The sequence below is a fragment of the Magnolia sinica genome, chromosome 15 (genome assembly GCF_029962835.1).
Source record: "Magnolia sinica isolate HGM2019 chromosome 15, MsV1, whole genome shotgun sequence".
In the NCBI taxonomy this organism is placed as follows: domain Eukaryota; kingdom Viridiplantae; phylum Streptophyta; class Magnoliopsida; order Magnoliales; family Magnoliaceae; genus Magnolia; species Magnolia sinica.
In genome coordinates, this window is record NC_080587.1 from 10,123,313 (window position 1) to 10,146,882 (window position 23,570).

Here is a 23,570-nt window from a genome sequence, read left to right on the forward strand (position 1 = left end):
CTAGGAGACTTTGGATTTGTGGGCCATCCAAAGCCATGATTAGTGTATCATATCATTCACCACCAATGTGTGGTCCAGCACCCCATGAGGGGGCCTACAATACCAACAGCCACATGGCGATCGAACCATGGGCCTCACTTGTACAAACTGAAAACCCAAGCTTTCAGGCTAGAGCATGGTATAAAAAACCTCATGTGAGGAAGTGTTTTACAAAGCTTGATCCAGTGTTCTGACAAAAACCTTGACCACGACCATTTCATCTTGCTGCAATACAGTTTATATAGTTTCTTCACCGACATTTTCCCTCTCTTTTTCCTTAATAATAGACACTGGGAGAGCGATAACAATCAATCAATGGTATTTATAAGATCCCTACTGAATAAAGAAAAAGAATTGCTTACATACACGCATACAAGATGGAGTTGATAGATCATCATGGTATGTTGGTGGTGTTGGCGCGTTTACAGTCACATGTGCACAAGGTCCTTGATTCCTTTACCATGCGCTGTGACCGACGGATATGCAGTTTGATGTTCAACAATTTACCAGCAATCTGTAGCATCCACAGGACAAAAAAGAAAGAAAGAAAGAAAAAAGATACCAATTATTCAATGTCGCGTACTTAAGAAAGAACTGGACAGAGATGTTTGAAAGGTGGGACACATCACAAAGATCATAAGGGCGCAAGAGAGGGACGGTCCACCCATCAGAAGGGCTACACCATCTAAGTCAATGGAAAAGCAATGGTCAACCAAATGTTATGGGTGTGGCCCAGCAAATGGATTTCACCCAAAGTGGCCTTTATGGTGAGGCCCACCTCTTGCATGGCTTAGATGTTCTGCACAAGTGAGACCTTTGTGGGAAAGAGAGCATGGTGTTTGGAAGTTCACATCATTATTTGGACTGATGCCAAGTTCACATACATCATTATTTGGACTGATGCCTACCAGAGTTTGATATGTGTACCGATGTAAAAATGCAAAAGCCACAGTCAGTTGTGAAAGAGGACAAGCGGAAGGTTCTGTGGAAAACAGCACCCTTCATAATCCGGTGGGTGCTTTGGAAGGAAAAAACACGAGAATCTTTATAATAAGTGTTTGAATCTTCAATCACAAGTTCGACATCTTCATCGTCAACTGGGTTGTGGTTTCCTTGGAGTTCTAGGGATATTCCCCAACAAGGATAGGGATTTGATTATTAGGAATCCCAGTTTGTTCAGGATTAGATGCATCACACAGATGAACATGGCTCCATTAAATTCGTTTTTCAGGTTGAACTGCAAGGGACCATCAGATTGAAGGCTACGGTTGAAATATTTCTAAATCAAGTAAGACGTCAATTAATTGTGAAAATGAGATTCGTGGAATGCAATAGCATGGGCATCGGGAATATGCAATTCCCCATGGAAGCTACCCTTTATTTGAACAAACTTGAAAATCCAGGGAAACGGAAAAAGCTTTTCCATTGAAGTAACCGTTAGTGGGGCTTTGCTAAGTGTGCATGCGTGCAAAAAAGCTCATGTACATGCCACGCATGTGACAGCATGGCAAAATAGGTCTGAGATACCATGCATCTATCAGTACGGCACCGCTATATTGATGCCCTTGCCCAAGATTCAGGTTGATCCACTGGTCAGGTGTTTGTAAAAACAAAACATACGGCGATGAAAAAATTGGCTTAAGTTTTCTAAACTAACACCTGCTTCCAATATTGTGGCCCAAATGCTGATTGGATGCTATTTTATTTTTGGGGAAAACATGTGGAGACCAAGCTGACAGATGATTTAGATCTCACACCCATTTGCCATGCTGCATGATAATTTGCATATGCTGCATGCTATGTAGCTCACATTACAAGTTATTTTTCACTATAACATTAAAAACTATTACTGCTTTCAATGATTTGTTACATTTTTCTATTTTCAATAAAAATTAGTTAATCTTTTCAATGCTTTTAGTAAAAATAATATAAGTAACAATATTAAATCAGTTTCATTACTCTTTCTTTACCTTTACACTTAATGATTACGCTTCTCTATTACTTTAGGTTGCGTTTGATTGCACCAAATATCGTGAAATTTTGTTAGATTTCATTACTCATTAGTTTAATTTGGTGCAACAAAGCGCAAACTTGACTAAAAATCTAGGAGGGAGGAGGAGGAGAAGATGAAGAGGGTTTTTACAATCCTATGTTGTTGTTTTTTTATCGAATCTGCGTTCTCGAAACAAAAGCATGCATAGGAATGCAAACATAGAGCAGCTGATCTATGTAATCTGCATTCTCGAAACAAAAGCATGCATAGAAATGCAAACATATAGGAACTGATCTGTGAAACCTGCTTTCTTTGAAACGAGAGTTTACAATCCTATGTTGTTTTTTATATGATTAGGAAAATTGCAAAAACTTCAGTTTCGCAGGTGGTGGATTTGTAATATAATCCGTCAATTTTGCATCATTTGATTCAGATGGAGAGGAAGTTCTCAAAAAATTATCATGGTAAACATGAGATGCATTTTAAAATAAGTACCAGAAAGGGAAGAGTAGTAATTCATCCACAGCATGTGGCATACACACAAACTGATCCTTTGTCAAAATATTGGGTCTCATTGTTGATGGAACATGGGCTGGATCTCACACTGATCAGAAGATCCAAAATGTCTGATTTCACCCATTAGATGGCTACTATGGGACAGTCTGGAATTAGGATCATCTGCTGAATCCATTTACCAGCCATGCTCAATCAACAAAAGGGCCTGATGAGTTTGATGGTCTGGACTGGGGTTCACGTGGAGATGTACCATGGATATATAACGACAAGGTAATACCGTGGCAAGCACAGATGGGTCAAACCCATGCCACAAACAAAAATTATAAAGTCAGTCTCCATTGTAAAAGTAGAGAGAATCACATACCATTCTCCAAGTTAAATCCTCTGGACCCAAAGGTTGCGCCGGGCTTGAATATATGAAATGCCTCGAGTACTGTCAGTAACAAATACAAATTAGCTTTTGGTGTGCACATATGAGAAATTATATGATGCTGCACATTAGCAGCATAGTGCACGTGGGGGGCCAAGATTCAGTGATCCAGACCATTGACTTGAGGGCCCTGCCATGGATGGGGGGTTGTCCCAAAAATCTTCCAAAACAGAAGATGCAAAGCCTTTGATCTTTGTAATATTCCCCACTGAATGTGGAAAATTGCAGTATTTTCTCCCTCAACACTTTTTACGAGTAATGAATCTTATCTAAAAAGCAAACTGTGATTCGTCAACCGCCTAATTTGTAGGCTGTTAATATGAGGGTTAGAATCTTCCACAGTGTGGCCCAAACCAACGGTTCGGAACACCTAACATTGAGACCCACGTGCATGGAATCCTAGAGTGCTCAGCAAACTGTACCATTGTTGCTGCACATGATCCATATATTTCCTCCAAACATTATACATGATTTCTCCTATACTAAAAGGCATTGCTTTTCTCTGGCTAGCAACATAGATATGCAAGGCAGATCAAATCACAAACCTTGGCAAGGTTGACACGCATTTCTTTAATTTGCATGGGGCTGATGCTCTTGAGGAATGTGATAAGCCAGCCAGGTTGTATAGCATCACTTGAAGAAACAAACAAAGCCATCTGCGCGTAAGGAAAATGAAATTCTTTGGTTACAATTGATTCCTGTCTAGACATCATATGTCCCTATTCATATGAACTTTGCTAAGGGCAGACGCAGTTGCAACAAACCTCATGTACAAAGCCATACATGTGCCAGCATGGCACATGCGTGTGAAATCTAATCCATCCATCAGGTTTGTCCGATCAGCATGTGGGCCCCAATATTGGAAACACCTGGATGGGTTAGAAAACTTGGCCAAGTTTTTGAGAGTCGTACATTTGTTTCGCAAACTGTGGTCCACCAGTGGACCAACCTGATTCTTCGGAGGGGCATCAATATAGTAGTGCCATTCTGATGGATGGATTGGATCTCACACCTATCGTGCCATGCTAACCCGTGTGTGGGATGTACATGAGCTTTATTGCAAAAGCATGTGGGCCTAGCAAAGCTCCTATTCATACAGGAAAATGAAACCAAAATAAAGAATCCGATGTACACAATTTTTATTATTTTTTAAAAGATTGTAACAGAGCTAAGAAATATGAATAATAAATAGGCTTGGTGGGTAAATGGCATAAAGTCCAAGGCAAGTAAATTACAGTCAAACATCATCTAAAGAAACAGCTATTGAGTCTTTTTTATATAAGATGATGCATACAGTAAGGTTCAAAAGAAGGTTGTCAACTAAACATTTACTAGGACAGAGATATGCACATACAACATCTATGTCATTCAGAACAATATGCTGCTTCAGCAATCATCACTATCATCATCATCATTATCTAAGCCTTATACCAACTAATTGGGGTCAGTTACATAGAATCCTGTTCTGCCATTCCACTCTATCAAGGGCCATAACTTCAATCAAGGGGAGTTATTTGATACTTGGCATTTATGATGCTTGATATGCAGGCATTCAGAAACCGTTTATGAGGCATCTGTTGACACAAATTGAACTGACTAAATTGTGCAACCTACTCTCTGAGTCACAATCTCAAAACCTTGGTTGAGCAATCGTAACCTCTGATTCGTGGACGCTTGTTTGAGGAAATAGGATCATTGGATATTTTTCACTTTTCACCATCCAATAAATGTCCACCAATTAATTAGAAAGACCCAAAAGGACCTGGATGGAGGTAGTACAAAAAGACTTGATGACCTATGGACGAATTGAAGGTCTGGCCCTTGATAGAGAGGAATAATGAACAGGATTTATGTAGCCTACCCCAATTAATTCGGATGCAGCTTAGATGATGTTGAGGATGAATAAATGTCCACCAATCCAATCGTTAGGTAATCAAATAAGTGTAGTTTTTGGTTCACAACACATCTAAATTGGGACCCACATTCTGGGCTGCTTAGATTAAATTACTTGGCTGCAGTGTTCGAGTTGTCGGTATCGCTACAAGTTTCGCTGGCCGGAGATAACGATATAATATCGTTATCGCCGATAATATCGCTAATAATCGGAAATGCAGGGAAAAATGGGGAAATATGGGGAACATGGTGAAATTTTTCAGTGAAACTTCAGGACATGCCTAAATACACATATTTACATATTCAGGAATGAAAATTTTGCAAAAAGAATGTATTAAATTAGAAGTTTCCATTTAATGGGGGCCAAAAAGTATGCGTTGTCATAAAAAATCACTCAAATAGTAACCAAAATTAGTTTATATAATACAAATGCAAGCTTACAACAATTAAGACATGCAAAAGTAAATGAATTGAAAAAAATACACATTTTTGTCCATGTTTCATCCCCACATAGAGTGACAAGGTGGCTCGTAATCATTGTCCGGATCTCGTGGCAGTTGAGAGTAGTACTGCTGCCCAACATATTGGCAGTACTGTTGCCAGGTCATCCTCTGCTCGTACCAATTGAGGAACTCTCTTATGTACCTCTGATAGTCATCCTCCCCAAACTGTACGAGTACGCCTAGACGTGGGAATTGCGTGACATACATCGACGACATTTCTTAAGCAGGGTACTGAGGGAATAGATCAAGTCCAACCCCAACTCTTTGATAGTATTGTTGCCAGTCATACGGGTACACCGAATATTCTCCTGTCAAAGGGTCATGATTTGAAGAACTATCTTCCGGCTGCCTGTACCCATGGGTAGAAGAGCGTGATTGAATGTCAGAGCTGTCATGGCCATACCTGTGATATCCCCCATGAGCATAAGGTGGGACAGAGGTGGAGCTCCCCTGATCTGAACTTATGTCCATAGATGACAGGCTACATGTGAGAGCATCAGCCGCGGCGCATCCAGCTTTCTTCTTCGAACGACGCTCGAACATATATTTGGGCTCTGATGCTCTCGCCCTGGATGATGGACGAGATCCATGATCCTCGTCCTGAGTGGCATGGTCAAAGCTCTACTCCTCAGTGAACTGGCCAACAGATCGTTGGCTCTAAGCCGTCGTGTACCCCCTACCACTGCCACCCCCACCCCCACTAGTGCCACCTATACTAGTGTCGGTGCCTTCGTCCCCTCCCTCATCACTGTCGTCATCGTCGTCGTCGTCATCCCCAGGACCAGTGTCAAGTGGGGGTTGAGTCTCATCATCATCATCAGTTACTACGACTTGATGATGAGGAGGGGGGGCATGAAGATGCTTCCTCACCCTCTTTGGAACGTGCCGAACTCCTCACCAAAGGATCAAAGGAGTGTATCCGCCTTCTGTTCCTCTACTACCTGATCGACATCGATACCCAGAGCCGCTGCTCCCTCGGCTACCTGTGGAGCAGGGCCTCCCTCCGCATCATCTAAATCAGCTGATTTGACCCACTCATAAAGTGGGTCCTCATCATCATCACCTATCTGTGCCATATTACCTATAGACAATAGGTCTAACGGGTCTTAATTTTCCTCCATGTCTCGGTCTACCCGCAACTGCCTCTCTCTTAACTTCATATTGTAATGGCAGTAAACGAGCTTTTGCAGCTTCTCATATGCTAGTCTGTTCCTCTTGCTAGTGTGTATGAGTAACCATGTGCTCCAATTCTTCTCACAAGGTGAGGAGGATACAGTCTGTGCGAGAACACGGACTGTCAATAACTGCAGTGCGGGCGTGTCGACTCCGTAAATCGCCCACCACTCACCTATATATCCATGAGGAGCTTGTTTTAGTTTGAAGTTTAAACGAAAAATGCAATTACCTAATTATGTTACCATACTCACACGACATCATCGTTTCAGTCGATGCTTTTGCTAGTGCGGATGAGAACGTACCCCTCACATCCCTAAACCGCAACAACTGTAAACACGGATTCACAGGTCATTATTTTTAATCACCCATATTTCTACAAGCTATAAGGAAGAAATTTTATTGTGTTACCTGGTTACCGAAATCTGCTTGCGTTGTCGATTTTGGGAACAATTGTTCGAACGCCTCATGAACGGCCATCATCAAATCTCGATTCTCATGGAGCCAACGTTTATAATGAAATTTGGGATTCAGGTAGTATGCTGAAACCCAAATATTAGTTACTTAGTTGTATTAATATATAAACAGAAGTGATGCTCAAAGTACTCAGTTGAATCAACAAACTTACCAGCTTGGTGGAGTGGATGCTTGAGAGTCCCAGTCCATCAACGATCGATGATATTGATCACCCACTGATATGAAGTGGGGATTGCAGTCATTATCCCCTCTCTCATAATTCTCATAAGCTCATACATTGACCCCATCGAAGGCCACATCTCATTATCTACGGCTCGTAGGACCATGTACATCAGATGCAGGAAGGAAACGACGTTGTGAACTTTATCCCAGATGGAATCAAAAAGAACTATATTCGAACAGGTCTTTGCACCCTTAGTCTTCCTTTGATTCCACTCCATATATTTATCGGATCTGAACAAATTTCTCAGACCCACGCGGTGCCTGTATAAGCTATCGAGTGCAATGAAGTTTGTGGCGAACCGTGTTGTGCCTGGTCTAACGATGTCCCCTCCACAACACTTACGCATTGCATCCAACAACCTGGTCATCATCATCATGCTCGTCGATAGCACCTAGGCCCCGTCAAGTGCCTCGTAGCTCCTCCCTCATATCCCTCTCCCAATCCTTTTGCTGCAGCTTGCGTGACTTCACTTCATTCAATACTCTTCTCATCTCCTCTCTCACTGGCCTTGTTACACTTGGACAGTCTTTCACATTCTTGTATCCCCCTGCCAAATGTTCTTTTAGCCTAGACACTCCCCCACTCCGTATCACTTGGCCACAATAGTTGCATATGGCTCCATATTTATTCCCCTCCACTGGCCGTCCATGTTTCCACCTAATGTCCCTTGCTTCTCCTTTTCCCGATCCAGAAGACATTTTTCTCCCTAGTAGTATACAAATTTGCAATAATGGACCAAAAAAAAAAAAAATGCATCGGCTCGTATTCAGTGTAATAAGCCCAAATCATTTCAAGGGCTAAGATGTTAGATCAAATCAAATTTTCATATAAATTACAATTAAGGAAAGAGTCTGCAGATTGCATACTGAGTAAACTTTATGGGGCCTGCTATGATTTATACATACAATTTGATAGGTCCATGTAAATGGTGGACGTTATCTCCCAACTTATTCCCTCTGGTGTAGCCCATTTAATTAACTGATCATCTTGATTTTTGGGAATTTGGAGTAAAAATCACAGTTTCATAGGATGGACGGGTTGGATTTTACTTTATGAATGCATGTGCATGAAAGCCACATGGAGTAACGGGTAAAGGATTAGGTGCGGCCCCAGCCTCATCCACGACAGTGCGGTCCCAGCCCCCACCATGATGTATATGTTTCATCCATTTTTATATACCATTATAGGGCTTTATACCAAAAATGATAGGAATATAAATCTCAGGTGGATCACACCACAGGAAAATAATAGTGATTGGATATCCACCATTCATCATGGTGGGGCCCACAGAGCACCGACCACTAGCCATTGGCTGGTGGCAGGGGCATAGACAATTCATTTTTATTTATTTTTTGGACATGGATTAGATGCTGACAAGGTCAGTAGCCAAGTGGCTACTGAAGTGACGTCACCAAGCTTTGTGGACCCACCATGATGCGTGTGTTGTATCCATACCATCCAACCATTTGCAGAGATCGTTTTACTTTTATGCATGAGCAAATGAATGAGATAGATCTAAAGTTAAAGTGGATCCACCACAGAAAACTGTGGGAGCAATTGCACCCACCGTTGAAATATTTATAGGGTCTACTGTGATGTAATTTTGAGATCCAACCCATTCATAAGTTAACATCGAGATAAATGAAGTGAAAATAAAAATATCAGCTTGATCAGAAATTTCAGTGGCCCCTAAGAAGTTTTGAACGCTGGACATCACTGTCCCCACTGTTTTGTATAGTGGGGTCCACTTGAACTTTAGATCTATCTCATTTTTTTCTCATGACATAAAAATATATCTCCAAATTAATGGATGGTATGGATACAATACATGCATCATGGTTGGGTCCACATGGCTCGGTGACGTCACATCAGTAGCCATTTGGGTTAGCCACCCCACTGGGATCGACGCCATGTGTTGAAACGAGGTATCTCCACTCCGTCAGCGAGTTGAGCTATGGTTCTGGGTGTCTTTGGCTACGGCTTTTGTCCATAGCCAATCCTGAAATTGGATTAGCTACTAAGCTACTCAGTACGCTGTAAGTCGGGCCCATTGTGAATTTATGTGGTTTATCCACACCTTCCATCCGTTTTTACATATCATTTAGGCGTTGAGCCCAAAATTGAAGCTCATACAAGTCTCAAGTGGACCATACCACAGGAAACAGTGGAAATAATGATTTCCACCCTTGAAGCCTTTCCACCCCATGCAGCGCAGGACTAAGATTTCCTTCCTGCGCTGCAAGCTCAGTCGGGCCCGCTGTGATGTTTGTGAAACATCCTCCCCATTCATCAGTTTTGTGAGTTCATTTTATGACATGATGCCAAAAACGAACCGTATCTAAAGCTCAATTGAGCCTAAAAAGTGATAATTAAACGTCACAGTTGAAATATTTGTGGGGCCACAAAAGTTTTGATTCATGCCAATATTTTTGTTTTCAGTTCATCTCAACAGTAATGACGTTATTAATGGTACGGATGGCATCTAAACATCACTGTTGAACCAGGAAGGTTTCAATGGTTGGAATTTCCCAAACCACGGTTTCCCTTTAATACAGCTCACTTGAGTAGTTAACGTGAACCAAGAAGGTTTCAACTGTGGGGTCCACCATGATTTATGTATTTTATCCACTCATTCCATCCATTTTAGCAGATAATTTTAGGTCATGAACCTAAAAACGAAGTATATCCAAACCTCAATTGGACCACACCGTAGTCAACAGTATGAATTGAAATCTACCGTTGAAAATTTCTTGGGGACCACAAAAGTTTTAAATCAAGCTGATATTTGTGTTTTCCATTCATCCATGTCTGTGTGATCTTATGAACAGGTTGGATGAGAAATAAACATCACTGTGGGCCCTAGAAAGGTTTTAATGGTGGAAATCATTATTCCAATTGTTTCCAATGGTATGGTCCACTCGATCTTTGGGAATGCTTAAATTTTGGTCTCAACGCCTAAAATAAGATGGAAAAACGGATGGACCGCATGGATCGACCAGATCCATTCTCGGTACGTTAACAGCGTACGGAACCACGTACGCGATCCCATTTACACCCGCCCGATCCCCAAATTCCGAAAATCCCTCTCAAATTTCAAATTTCCATCAAAATCCCACCGATTGCTCCAAAATTTCAACCGAAAATCCCTCCCCCTCATCCCAAATTCCCAAATAAGAAAAAAAAAACCGTCAAGATCTCGCCCCGCAAGCAAATTCGAGAAGTTGTAGAATTTTTCGACGGAAAAACGAAACTTTTTGAAGTTTAATCTTACCGGATATTGCCGATCTGCACTCAAGGCTTTGAATTTACTTCTTCCTCCAGATCCCGGCGAAAAAAACAGGTAATTTTTCGATTTTTTTACATTTTTTCACTGACAACTTCCCCTTTTATCAACAAAGGGGGTTGTTGGCTACAGTTCCCACCCGTGGTTGGTGGGAACAGTGAAATATCGACGATATTTTGAAAAATACCGATAATCCGGTGAGATTATCGACGATTTTTGGGAGCGAATCAAAATAAGGGGGTTTCGATGTTGCATAGCCGGCGACACCGATATTATCGGCGATATTTCGATAATATCGCCATTATTTTATACACTGCTTGGCTATGACATATGCAATTTCTAAGTGCCTGCGTATCATCCATGAAATCTATTAGAGTATCAACATTTCTCACAGATAAAAACAAAGAGTCAAGCCTTTCAATCGAGGCAGCATTACAGTCAAGGTGTAGTTGTTTGTGGGCTACCCATGATTGAGTTATTTGAGGTCCCAATGTGATGTTTGTGTGGAATCCAAATCATGCATCAACGGACCCCACCATGAAGACGCCACAAAAATCACACTGATCCAAAATTCAGATAGGGCAAACCATAGGAAACAATGTAAAAATGTGCCCAAACCTTCAAATTCAAATGGTGTGATCCACTTGTACTATACATTTGCTTGATTTTTGGGGTGTACCATATCGTGTTGGGGCACAGCTTATTAACAGATTGGATGGCATACAAATATCATGAGGAGCCAACACAGAATCTTATTTTTTTCTATGGCAGGCATCCTTCCCCATCGTTCCTTGTGTTGTGGCCCACTTGATTTCTTGATTGGCCTAACTTTTTTGGCTCAGGGCCAAATATCGAGGGGCACAGCAGATAGATGGGGCGGATTTCACACACACAGCTAGCAGTAAACCATTTAAGTAGCCAAGTTGCACGGGATGACTCAGTACAAGCCGCCAACCCATCCGAGTCCACCTGACAACGATAAGTCAGGGTGATTCAGACAAAGTTACCCCGACTATTTTGTGAAGTAGGGTGGAGTAGATTGCTTGGGACTGAAACCGGTATGAATCAGGCTGATACTTGAGACCTTGATTCAGATAGAGAGCTTTCATACAATAAAAGCTTCTGTTTTTTTACTCCTCTGAGTATGAGAGATATCTAGTGAAGGAAACTTGTATGACATTAAGAATACATACCTTCCGATAATCAAGTATGCCTTCAAAAGGCAGCTCTAGTTCATCACTAACTATAACAGGAATACACCCGCTGACGATGGCATCAAAAAGCCTAGCAGATGATGGAGTATCTCCTGCAGGGCTTAGACAAAAGATGGATCTGGAATCCAAAGAAGAAGTTCAGTTTTATCCATAATATGAAAAATTCCTAGAGAAGCTGCCTACAAAAAAAATAAAAATAAAAATCTTAATCATATTACTTGTGCATGCCCTTCTGAGATGCTTCTCTCCCAGCCTCTCCAGCACTTCCCTCTTCTACAACAACACCCGCAGTACCCTGTAGTTCTGCCCCAAGTTTGCCACGAATCTTTCCTCCCTGAAAGTGCAATAACTTGAAGTCAGCAGCTACACCAAAAAACTAGAAAGACAAACTGGAAAAAACGTACATGCAGGGCATGGACAATAGAAATGGAATTCATCAAACAAAAACTAGAAAAAAATAAAATAAAATACATGCTATAAAACTACAAGCCTTAAACTACTCGGGAAATGTCACACATGCTGATTACTTCATGAATGTGTATCTTCAAGATCATTCTGGAAGGCACAACACAACAAGCAAAGATCACATCATGAAATGAATGAATTAGTAACGAGATGCTATGGGGAAAATATATGCAAAATGCACATTTTATTGTTTTGGATGCAGAACGAGGCATCTGACATTCACTCTTATACATTATTTTCAATCACTTTTTATATTTCTGCCCTTCATCGGACCAAAGCAGAAGACCTGTTGATGTAGGACCAATGCATGAACTCAAATAATGAGAGAGATCAATCAGCAAATTTAAATTAATTAATGAAAACTATAAATCTTGCTACCGTCATCGCAAATATCAAGATTCTAAAGGAAATCATGCATAGTTTAAGCCTAGGTTGCCAAGCATCATCCTACAAGCCCATTAAACATGAGAAACTAGGATCTAATGGATGTAGAAACATCTAAATAACATAGGGTTAGGCCTATTTTAAAGGGGAAGGTCTAATACTACATAGGGTTTACTAGATTTGGGTGTGGGTGAAGCTAGGGTTAGGAAGGTTTGGGGAAATGGTGGACTTAAGGTTAAAGTGGGGAATTGAATAGAGGAGTTAAGGGATTTAGTTATTAGGAAATGGGAATTAGGGTTTTGGATGTAGAGGTAGTAGAAGGCCAAAGGGACAAGGAGTGGGACAGTACGGCCAACCTTATGGGTTCACACATGTGGTCGTATGGTCACACATGTGGGCTAGATAGGGTTGGGTTTTTCTATGGTTCAGCTTGTTAAAAAAGGTGTAAATGAGGAGAATCGGAAGGTTGTTGATGGATTTTGGGGAAAACAAGAAGAAGAAAAGAAGAAACGTGAAGAAATACCTCGATTGTTGACGAAGAGATATGACTGTGGGGATAGAAGGAAGAATATGTCCTATAATGACAAGAATGGTCCATGATCAACGGCCCGATCATGTAATCCATGCGATCCAATGGCCCGATCGTCATGTCCCTCAAATCCAACAGTCCAAGTCACTCCCTAAAGCAACCAATGTGCATCGTCCCAGTGTGGGGTTTTCCAGATGCTCGCACATGCACATGGGGTCTTCAACATGAATACTCGCTAAGCCATAGAGAAATTGGTACGGCTCACCTCCTCCTCTGATATGTACGTAAAGGTGTATATGCTGTGATGTCCTCGTCACTTGCTCAATGCAATTTCCATTTATCACCTCCTTTGGTTCCCTGTAGCTTTTTCCTCCATGGAAAGCAATGGAAAATGATGAGGACATCGTACGCACGCACGCCCGCACGCCGCCCACACGCGCATGCACGCCGCCCCCTACGCACGTACGTACAAAGGAGGAGAGCCCCACCGTCAATCTGGCTCGATGACGATGTCTAGGGAGGGCCTCCTAATTAGAAGACGAAGTTTTGATTCAAAAGAGTGGGCTCGATAGTCAAGAAAAGCCTATTATGGGATCTCATGATCGTGACCCACTAGTCGGATTGATTTTATATTTTAGGTTTTGCTTATTTATGTTATTTAGAACATCATAAACACTTTAAATTTCTTTGATTGGTTTTTATTTTAGTTTACTTCATCGCCAACTGATAGGTTGCGCACATGACGCAAGTTTGAGGATATAAGGTTTTCCCTATAAATAGGCACCCCTAGTAGTTCTTTTGATTCATTCAAGTTTAATAAAAATTCCTGCAAGTTTTTTTCTAATCTCTGAGTTTTTGAGTTGTGAAAATTTTCAAGCGGGTGCGAAACCCTCCCTTTTCAAATGGCTAAATTCAAGTGGGTGCGAAGCCCTCCCTTTTCGAAGGGCTAACTACCGTGGTGCAAAGCCACGTTTATCCCAATCCGCCCCTCCATCTTATTTCATCCATCCTTCAATCATCTTCGCCTCAAATTAACTTGTTTTGCAACTGTTTGTCTTTCTACAGCCAGTTTCTAGAATCTAGCCCTGCAGGATGGCTGAAACTTCGATGGAGCACTGCGCCTTAATTGTATGTTGGATCGCCATCAAATTTGGAGGGTTTGGAGACCCCCCTGGCCAACCAAGGCCAAGAAGTCCCTTTTGGGATTCGGGCCTCCTCCACACGTGCGGCCCTCTACTGCGCACGTGCGCTGGTACCCTGCCCCGCTGCCCGCACGCGGGATTTGTTCGAGGTTCAGGATTTCCTTCTTTTTTTCTTTTTCTTACCTAGTTTCATAACCCTAGTCCTAGTTTGCATCATCCATAATTTGTTTCCCTTTTTTTTCTCATCCTAAGGTTCCTCGAATTAAAATTGGGGAATCCCTTAGATTAGGGGCTAATTACTATACATGTGTGGCTGAATTCTATTTCCCTTTGAGTATCGTTTAACTTATAATTTTTATTGTTCCAGCCCTAACTTGTGTAGGCCTGGACCAGTATAGATTCCCCTTAATTGAATGTTTGGACTTTCATGTGGGATATGGAATTTGTGTAGTCGTTTCTGAACTAATGGGATCTTAAGCCTGAATTCTTGCATATCATATTTGAATTTCGTGTCCTACATTAGAAAACTTAATAACAAAATCAAAGCAGAATGAATTATGATACAGAGGGCCTCCTCACAAACACCTTCTTTAGCTAATACATCAAACATCATTTGCCTTTCTACCAACAAGGACAAATGAGATGTTTAGCATGTAGGCAAGACCCTGAATCTCGTTTAAGAAGAGCTTCAACTTCCACGGCTTGGAAGACTTATGGTAGCCACAAGACGACATTTTGTGAATCGCCTTCCACAATAACTGGGCCAGAGAAAATGGCACCTCAAGTCCATGATTCCATCAGATTATACAATGTACATGTTGTTTTCTTTTAACTATGAATCTACTACCATTGTCAGATTGCAACTCACTTTTTGTACCTTGAATTCATACATGCACTAAACACCCACCAAAAAGGTGATATTTAGCAAAAGCAAAAAATCACTTTCATCTATAAGAAGGGTAATTACATCATGTCATATGTACTGCTTCTTTTATTAATTTGGTAAAATTATTGCACAACTGATGAGGCAACTGGTCCCAACTAGACTAAAAACTTCATTATTGTAACCAAGGTGTTCTGTAATGGTAACGGTGGCTGTAACGGCCACCACCGTTACCTTTACGATATGGGGCATAATAGTCGTTATGGCCCCGTAACCGCCGTTACGATCTCTCTTTTTAATTTTTTTTATTTATTGAAAAAACCCCCCAAAAAACCTGTATATGCCCCGTAATGTTGATTAAGAAGTATGAAAAACTTATGTCCCGTAATAGACCATTATGGAGCTATTATGGCCTTTATAGGGGATGTAACGTGCCGTTAACAACAATTACGGGTCATTTTTTCCCATAATGGCTGTTACGACCCCGTAACGTGTAACGGTTGCCACCGTTACCTTTACGTAACGGCCTTTACAGCCCCGTAACGTCCTTTACGGCACACCATGATTATAACTAAGTTCGAGGCCCAGCCCCCTTGCAAATGCCAAGGAGGTCATATCATTATGCAACTCATTTGGAGGGATGTAGTATGTTTACAAAAAGGAAAAAACAAGCATATACAAGCACTGGATGTAGCTTAAGCCACATGCTTCAAAGGGGTGAATGCTTTAGATCTATAACTAGTAAAGCCTAGATTTGTAAGATCTCTTTGGATCTATCTTTTGTACAAAACGGCAGTACTCAGGATATTTAGTTACTTTGGGAAGATCATTCAAGATTTAGAATATTTTTAATAGTTAGAAATTTCCTTTTTGGACTTAAAATTCTGATGCCAATCTTTAGGATATGATTTAGATCTTAAATTAGTGTAAGTTTAGATTTTTAAGATCTTTTTTGGATATTTATCATTTGTATTTTGGTCCATAAAAGATCCCAAAGCCTGTATGTATGAAGAAAGTTGGTGAATTGTAATTGGAATAAACAAGGTGTAAATCAGGAGAAAATACTCTCTTAGACGGGAAAACTGTTAAAAATCAACCTCATTGAATTGGTTGGTTTGTGCAAAAGTCTCTTCTTCTCCTATTCTTTCCTTCCTTCTCAACCATTCTGCATCAAATTGTATCGGAACCAGTTCATTTGTCCGCTTGAATGAGATCAATGGAGAGAGATGAGAGGTGAGTTATAGAGTAATTAGAAAGGAGATGTGATTGTATGGAGGGAATACTCTATGAGATTTTTGGTCGACTGCATACTTTGACATCTACACAACATCAAAGAGTGCCTCTTTGTGTACAAGAAGGTGGCGGCATCCCGAAATTGGGCGTTAGTAGTTGCAATGGTATTCTACTCGATCATCCTCATGATAAAATCATAACTATACTGATGATGTAAAAATCAAGATCCCCAATTTTTACAAGTGATCTGGAAATATCAAAGAACAAATCCAAGATTCATTAGAAAAGCGTTTGAAGATTTAACGGATGGCATGCCCGACGGAGGGGCAACAATCCAATAAGATACACGCGAAGTGTCCGTCGGTGTACTGCTAGATTAATGCATATATGGATCAACCGATGGATTAATTGATGGAACAGATTGGTGGAGGAGAAGATCAAGCAACTCAATAGTCAAACTGGCACATTTACCAAGTATGTCAAAGTTGAGATGGACACATTGGTCCAGTCCCAATGACAATCAGAGAGCATAAATCGGAGGACAACAGTGACAAGGACAGCACTGCATTGACAAGGAGTTGATAGTCACAATTCCATTACTACAAAAGTGGAAGCTCAAGCCTGGAATGTGAAGAACATGAAGACAAAAGAAAAAGTGGTGTGAGCCACGGCACCATCCAATGCAAGTGGTGTTGATCTGACGTCTACAACCTTCACCATCAACAACTACCAAAGCCAAGGAATACGAGTTTTTTCTATCTTTCTTTTTTTGAAGGATTAAAGAATATGAGTTATAAAGGTTGATCACTCAAATGGATTTCTATCGAATATCAACTCGAAGATGAGTTCTTTTGAAGCTAGGGGAATTGATGCATCTTGGCCATCCGTCACTATTGAATGGGCATCGAATAGAAACAGCAACTAGCCAATCAACAACCAGACTGTTAGATTGGACATCAGACGCAGAAAAGGCCCATACAAAGGTCTTGTTCAAATATCAGACAAACAAAACCGTCTAAATTAAATATTTGGATCGTTAGACTGTCTGTATTGATGAGCTGGACCACTTCAGGTGTCAAAATTGGTCAGCTCAAGGATTGGATTAAACAAAAGGGATGATAAATCTAGACTTGAGTCAGTGGTCTGATTGGTTTGTCTGGTCTACTAATCCAATCGGACCCTAATGGATCACTCGAGTGTTTAGAATAGACCCACTTTGATTCTGGGGTTGGATGTAAAACAGCCTATGCTCAGGATAGTTTGGGAAGATCTTCTAAGATTTAGAATCTTTTTAGTAGCTAGTATTTTCCTTTTGGATTAACATTATGATGTCAATCTTTAGGATAAGATTTAGGAGGTTTACTAATCCTACACATGCTGTGGAGCTAAAAGTTGCTCCACAGCCTTCCCATGCCAATAAGTGGCAGGAGGTTTAAAGTCTAAGTTAACTGAGGAATTCAAACAAGCTCCTTACCCTTTTCTTGCGTTGTACAAAGAGAAAATCGATGCGTCATCGGACGAGAGCACCTTTGCAACATAGATTGGTGGCAGCCACCGTGATGTCTGTCTGAAATCCTATCTGTCCATCAGTTAAAACAGCTATAACACCCCGTACTTTCGCGTAGTCGGGTATTACCATGACATCGTAGCTTATTAAACCATTCACATACACTCTAGTCAAAATCTAACCATAGGAATGATCGAGCTATCCCACCCTTGATTTTAAAAATAAACCATCACATCATCTGAAAAATTCATTTCTAGGACCCCGATTTCCTCGATAAGTAGAATGAACCATCCATCGTCAATAACAAACCCCTAATCATCAAACCCGCCGTTCATCAGGCCTCAATAACTAAGATTTTATAACCCAAACTGAACATTCTAAGTAAACTAGATGATCAACTACAAATTCTAACTCAGATCAAACTAGAAAACTCTACTGTCGATAGTCAAGCCATCCAACTACTAGATCACCTAACATCACTGTTTAAAATCCCTAATTTCGTACTATAGGTACTCCTAAGTGAATGCAATCATCATGGAATTCGTGGCACAGATCACTAAATACATCTATGGTTAGGCTACCATCACTCAATGTAAAGATCCAACACTAACCACCTAAATTAAATGACCTAATCACTAAATCCACCACTAACTAAACCTTCGTATGACAAGATTTAACCGTCTAACTAAAATAATCAACACTAAATCTCCTAGTGCAACCCTTTGCAAGAATAGAACCGGACTAATCATCAGTCCAAGGCGATTCATAAACCCCGTACAAGGAACGTGTGGCTCAGATTAACCACGGGTGATCAGAACCCATGATAACCTATCACTTACCAGTTATAAACCTTTGAAAGACAGAGACCCAACCATTTGTACGTGCCAACCTTTAAGCTGTAGCCACTAGGGGGACTTCCAAGACTTACGATCGGCATTGATCGGTCCAGATCATGTTGATCACCACGTGGACCCCACTTTTGAAATATGCGGGTACACAGATTGTGTACCCTCGCTGCACACGAGACCCTGTATATGGTCAAATCGGGTTTCACCCGATAAGAACCAAAGCAAATTCAAATTTCAATTCTTTCTCCCGCCCGTCAGAATTTCAAACAGACGGTTGATCTGTTGCCGATATCAGCCCACCATCACGAGTCACCTTCACGATCCAAACCATCCATCGTGATCGGTGGGGCCCACCGACCGTAACCACGCTCGCCTTTCGCGTACTTGTGCTCGCACCTATGCACGGTAGTCCGCCCCAGACAGTTGGGCACAAGAACTTTCGCTGGAAACAAATCCACGTCATCACGCCCACCTCAACAGCTCTTTGCTGGCCCATTCGCCCAATGACACTGAAATATACAGCTATGCTTTGACGTGGAAGCCAAGTCACCGTTGGTTTCAAAAAATAGCTCCGCCCTAGGAAAGGCGGAAGGAATAATTCCAATTCCGGATGGGGCGCAATCTCAACCCTTCCCTGGCTTCTAGAAGGATCACCAAAGCAATCCCGAACGTTGGCTTTAGGGCATTACGAAAATCTCGTAGCTAGCCGAGAAACCAAAGAGAATCTGACGAGATAACGAAATCGGCGCAAACCGCCTCCATGCAACTTATCATGTTTAATCAAAGGCTCTTAACCACCATTGGGTGGACCACATAGACTCTCTTGACGCCATCCAATCCTGTTGAACACATCAGATCATCAAATTAACCGATCATGAGGAAAACGCCATGATCAACGGGTCATCTTCCCCGATCCGATTGTCAGCAGCGGATCTTGATAGGTCGATCCTTTCTCAAATCCAAGCCGTCCATCTCGTAGCCCACCCCCTCTAATACCTATCTGAGTTTAGATCAGAGACCCCTACGGAAGATCTGATGTGCAGTGAGGCCCTAATGACAACCTATTCTCGACCGACTCGCGTTAATAGCATGCTAATCTCAGAGATTAGCCATAGGACCTAGAAATAGAAACGGCTATAAGTAGCCGGGTTTTTAGGGCGAATCCCAAGACCAGCAAAGGAAGGAATAGAAATAGCAAGATAGGGAGATTGAGAGAGATTAAGCGCCGCTGGGGCAAGTTGCAGGTTGTGTTGCAACCCGACTCGGTTGGATCGCTCATTTCTAAGGAGGAAATAGAAAGAGAGAAAAGAGCAGGGAGAGAGAAATGAGAGTGAAAGAGAGAAGATAGAGTGGGAGAAGGAAACAGCATTCGGGATCGAGTCAGGGAGACAGGTTCGGGCTCCGACGGGTCCAGAGCTGAGTACGCCGTGTCCAAGCCCTTACAACAACCAGAAACCGTCCCTGGTCAGGTAAGAATGCCCATCTTCCCTCTGTTACTGCCGGATTCCACCCACCCGACCATCGATTCTCACAGTCGGCTCAACTCGGTCACAAGTTGAGTAACACTAATCAATGTTTCGGAGTGCAAAACCCCGATATAGTTTCACAGCTGTGATCGGTCTGCCTTGCACAATGCTAAGCGCAGCAAACCGATCTCAGATATGTTCACCTGGTGGCATGCTACTAGTCAAAAGAAAACTCAATTGAGTCAAGTCACCACTGAGTCAGTAACTCAGGGCAGTTACAGGCTTATAATGGGACTGACTCAGTTGGGCCTGGGAGGTAACTCACCCCAGTCAGCCAGTAGCCCAACCATGGGCATCCCAAATCTGCCCATTTAGGGGCTGACTTGGTTAGTTTTCCGATTGAGTCAGGATGACCCCAATCACCTGTGTAGAATCTGACGAGTGTTGGATTTAATTGGACCATAAATAGGACCTTGTTGTAGGTTAAAATCTTATAATTAGCTCAACTCGCTGTTGGTTAAAAACCCCGACCAAGTCAACTCGGTCATGACTCACTCGTATCTTCTAATGTGACAATCAGGTGTTGATTTCAACTGTTTGCCTTAAAGAATACTCTCCTTCAACCTGTCCCAACATAATCCTTACACTCACCTCATAAGGACATTCCGAATCAGAGAAATTACCCACCCAAGGTGAGGGATATCCCACATGGCTTCATCATTTCATTGAATTCTAATATAGTTGTATGAAGACATTACAATTGTGCAAATAGTAGTTATGTTCCTTTAATATTGAATTGATATGAATAAACATGTGGGAACGTCTTAAATTGTATTACTCAAATCTATCTCATATGAATATTAGCATATTCATTATGCCAAATTTGAAATTACTTGTGGACATGTATACTCCTGCTAGATGTATTAAATTTAAGAATTCCTGTTTCCATTCCAATGAATATCTTGCTCCATTTCTCCTTATATGGACTAGATTCGTTACAATTTGATTCTAATGAAGTTTTAGAATAACACCAATAGTAAGTTAGCTCTTAGTTTTCCCATGTGGATGTGATGAACATGAGTTAGTACATTAAATTCCATTAATCCAAGCCCCACAATTGATAACTATGAATTTAGCCTTATATGCTCTATGATATTTTAGTAATGACTGGATTTTGAACATAGTCCTACTAGTAATAACAAGGGTTAGGACATTTCCTTTTATCCTATTTTGCAAATCAAGGTTATGTGTGGAATGTTATCTTCCATGAGGAATGTGGGACAAATTCGTTATAAATTTAACATGCTTGAAATGCCATATTTGTGGACCTCCTTTAGACCTAGAGAAAGCAAATGGATTTATATTGAACTCATGTGTGGATGATTCATATTTTAATTAAAAGACTGTGAGTTTTGGTCATGTTTATGAAAGCATGCTTGTTAATCCATGAAGTGTCCATGAGTATCTTGATGCATAACATTCACGCATGACATATAAGCTTTTCCGAGTGCTCAATGTAAGCCACATTCTGTTCGATTTACTGAAAGCTCCAACACTTCAGTTAAACTCACAGAGCATGTGCGTTTGTGCCACTTTGAGCGCTCTTTCTTTACATGAGGGTTTTCTGGGATTAGACACTCCTCGGGCGTACCTCATGTATTTTTCCAGGAGATATCCTTGGGCGCACTCACTTACATGGCTTTTTCCAACTAGATAATCTACCGCGGGCGGTCTGCATGGTCTTTTCCAGGTGGCTAGTTCTCCTTGGGTGTACCTATGTGTATTTTTCCAGGTGACTAGTTCTCCTTGGGTGACCCTTTATTTTGACAGCTGGATGTGCATCCCTAGACTGTGACTTAAGCATACATTCATATACTCATATATTCATTTATAATTTCATGATTAGTCTCCTTGTAATTTGAGTATGTGGATTTAAACTGTTTTGGAATGACATGATATGCATGAATCCTTGCGGGAAATTCCCACTGAGTTTTCATTCACCCAATCGTGCGGTTGCACCAAATAGATATAGGTATGATGAACAGGTGAAGACCCCTATAACAGGATCCCAGGGACATCTGAGGTGGAGTTTGGCGAGGAAGTACTCTATGTGAATGTAGTTGAGCCGTTGGAGCTCAATTGATATTTTAGAATTTTACTTACTTTCGTATCTTAGACTTTAAGTTTTGTTTGAGTTGTAATAACAATTCCCCTGCTGAGAGATTCTATGTTGCTTTCATTTACTTGTATTAAACTTTCTTGTCACTCTTGATGTTCTACTTTTACATGGTAGTTGCCTTGTTTTACGTCATAAAATTTTCTAGTGATTATATGTAAAATTGGTTACTTCATAGTGTAATACTTGAGTTCTCATACTCGAGCGATCGTCCTCGGGTTTTGAGAACTAGGGTGTTACAACAGCTCATCTTAGGAAATGATCATATAATCACGTAGGCCACAACATACAAAAACTGACAGTTAAAACTTTTCTTTTGAGCCCTTCGTTTCCTTGGACACAATTTGGCCCACCTGAAGTGTGAACATGGTAATCACAAATGGATACATTACGGGCGTAACGGCAGCTATGCAATGGTAACAGTGGTGTCCGTTACGCGATGGAGCCACAACGCCCGATTTGAAAGGGGGGGGGTGCAGTGACTGTTATGGGCCCATAACAGGCCGATACGGGGCCATAACAAGCTGATACGGAACAAAACATTTTTTTGCTTTTAAAAAAAGGCCATAACAGAGCCATAGCAGCCGTTATGACCTGTATGGTAGCAACCCTAAGGCTGGTTGTTACAGCCACCGTTGCCATTATTGAATACCTTGGGTGTGAATAGTCCGATTTTTTACACAGAATATAAACAGTGAATCTCATCTGATGAAAAGCTCAGATCTTACATGTGTTACATGACCTACGTGTGGATGTGTATGCACACGTGCACCCTAGAATTAGCAAACCTCAAAAAATGAGCGAAGGGTATCGGTTTTTTTTTCTCTCTCACGAATAGAAGTGTGTCCGCCACCTTGTGGGACCCACTTTATGAAATCTTGCAATGATCTGACTGTCCATATGCTCTTCACTATCATTGGTAAGTATTCTCTTCGTTGTTCTTAATTTATCCACGATAGTGATGAAAAAGGAATCGTCTGCTCAGAAAAGTTCTCATATGAAGGCCTGCTTCCACAATATTATTGATCCTGATCATTGAGAAAGTCAGCATGTGACCCTTGTGGATAGGGACGAACACTTGATCCTGAGTCTTGATTGAGGCAAACGGATGCTGCTGTTATCAGCAAGAAAAACTTTGATAATCTAGTAGAGTGCAATAGATGATGTGCAATAGGAATAAATTAAAAATCGTA

At 41.2% G+C, this 23,570-nt stretch overlaps 1 protein-coding gene across 2 annotated transcripts in view; it reads right to left on the reverse strand.

Annotated features, from left to right (window-relative positions):
* Positions 1 to 227: 227 nt before the first annotated feature.
* LOC131228219 (probable arabinosyltransferase ARAD1) overlaps positions 228 to 23,570 on the reverse strand; it is a 52,296-nt gene continuing 28,953 nt past the window's right edge. The window contains exons 5-10 of one of the 2 annotated variants that reach the window (XM_058224110.1): positions 11,963 to 12,078; positions 11,724 to 11,862; positions 3,524 to 3,634; positions 2,913 to 2,981; positions 406 to 553; positions 228 to 329 (exon numbers count right to left, since the gene is read on the reverse strand). In XM_058224110.1, the coding sequence (XP_058080093.1) occupies positions 434 to 553; positions 2,913 to 2,981; positions 3,524 to 3,634; positions 11,724 to 11,862; positions 11,963 to 12,078 (555 nt within the window). In that variant the 3' untranslated portion in view covers positions 228 to 329; positions 406 to 433. Of the gene's footprint in view, positions 554 to 2,912; positions 2,982 to 3,523; positions 3,635 to 11,723; positions 11,863 to 11,962; positions 12,079 to 23,570 lie in introns of both variants that reach the window. The other variant, XM_058224109.1, reaches the window with a different exon arrangement.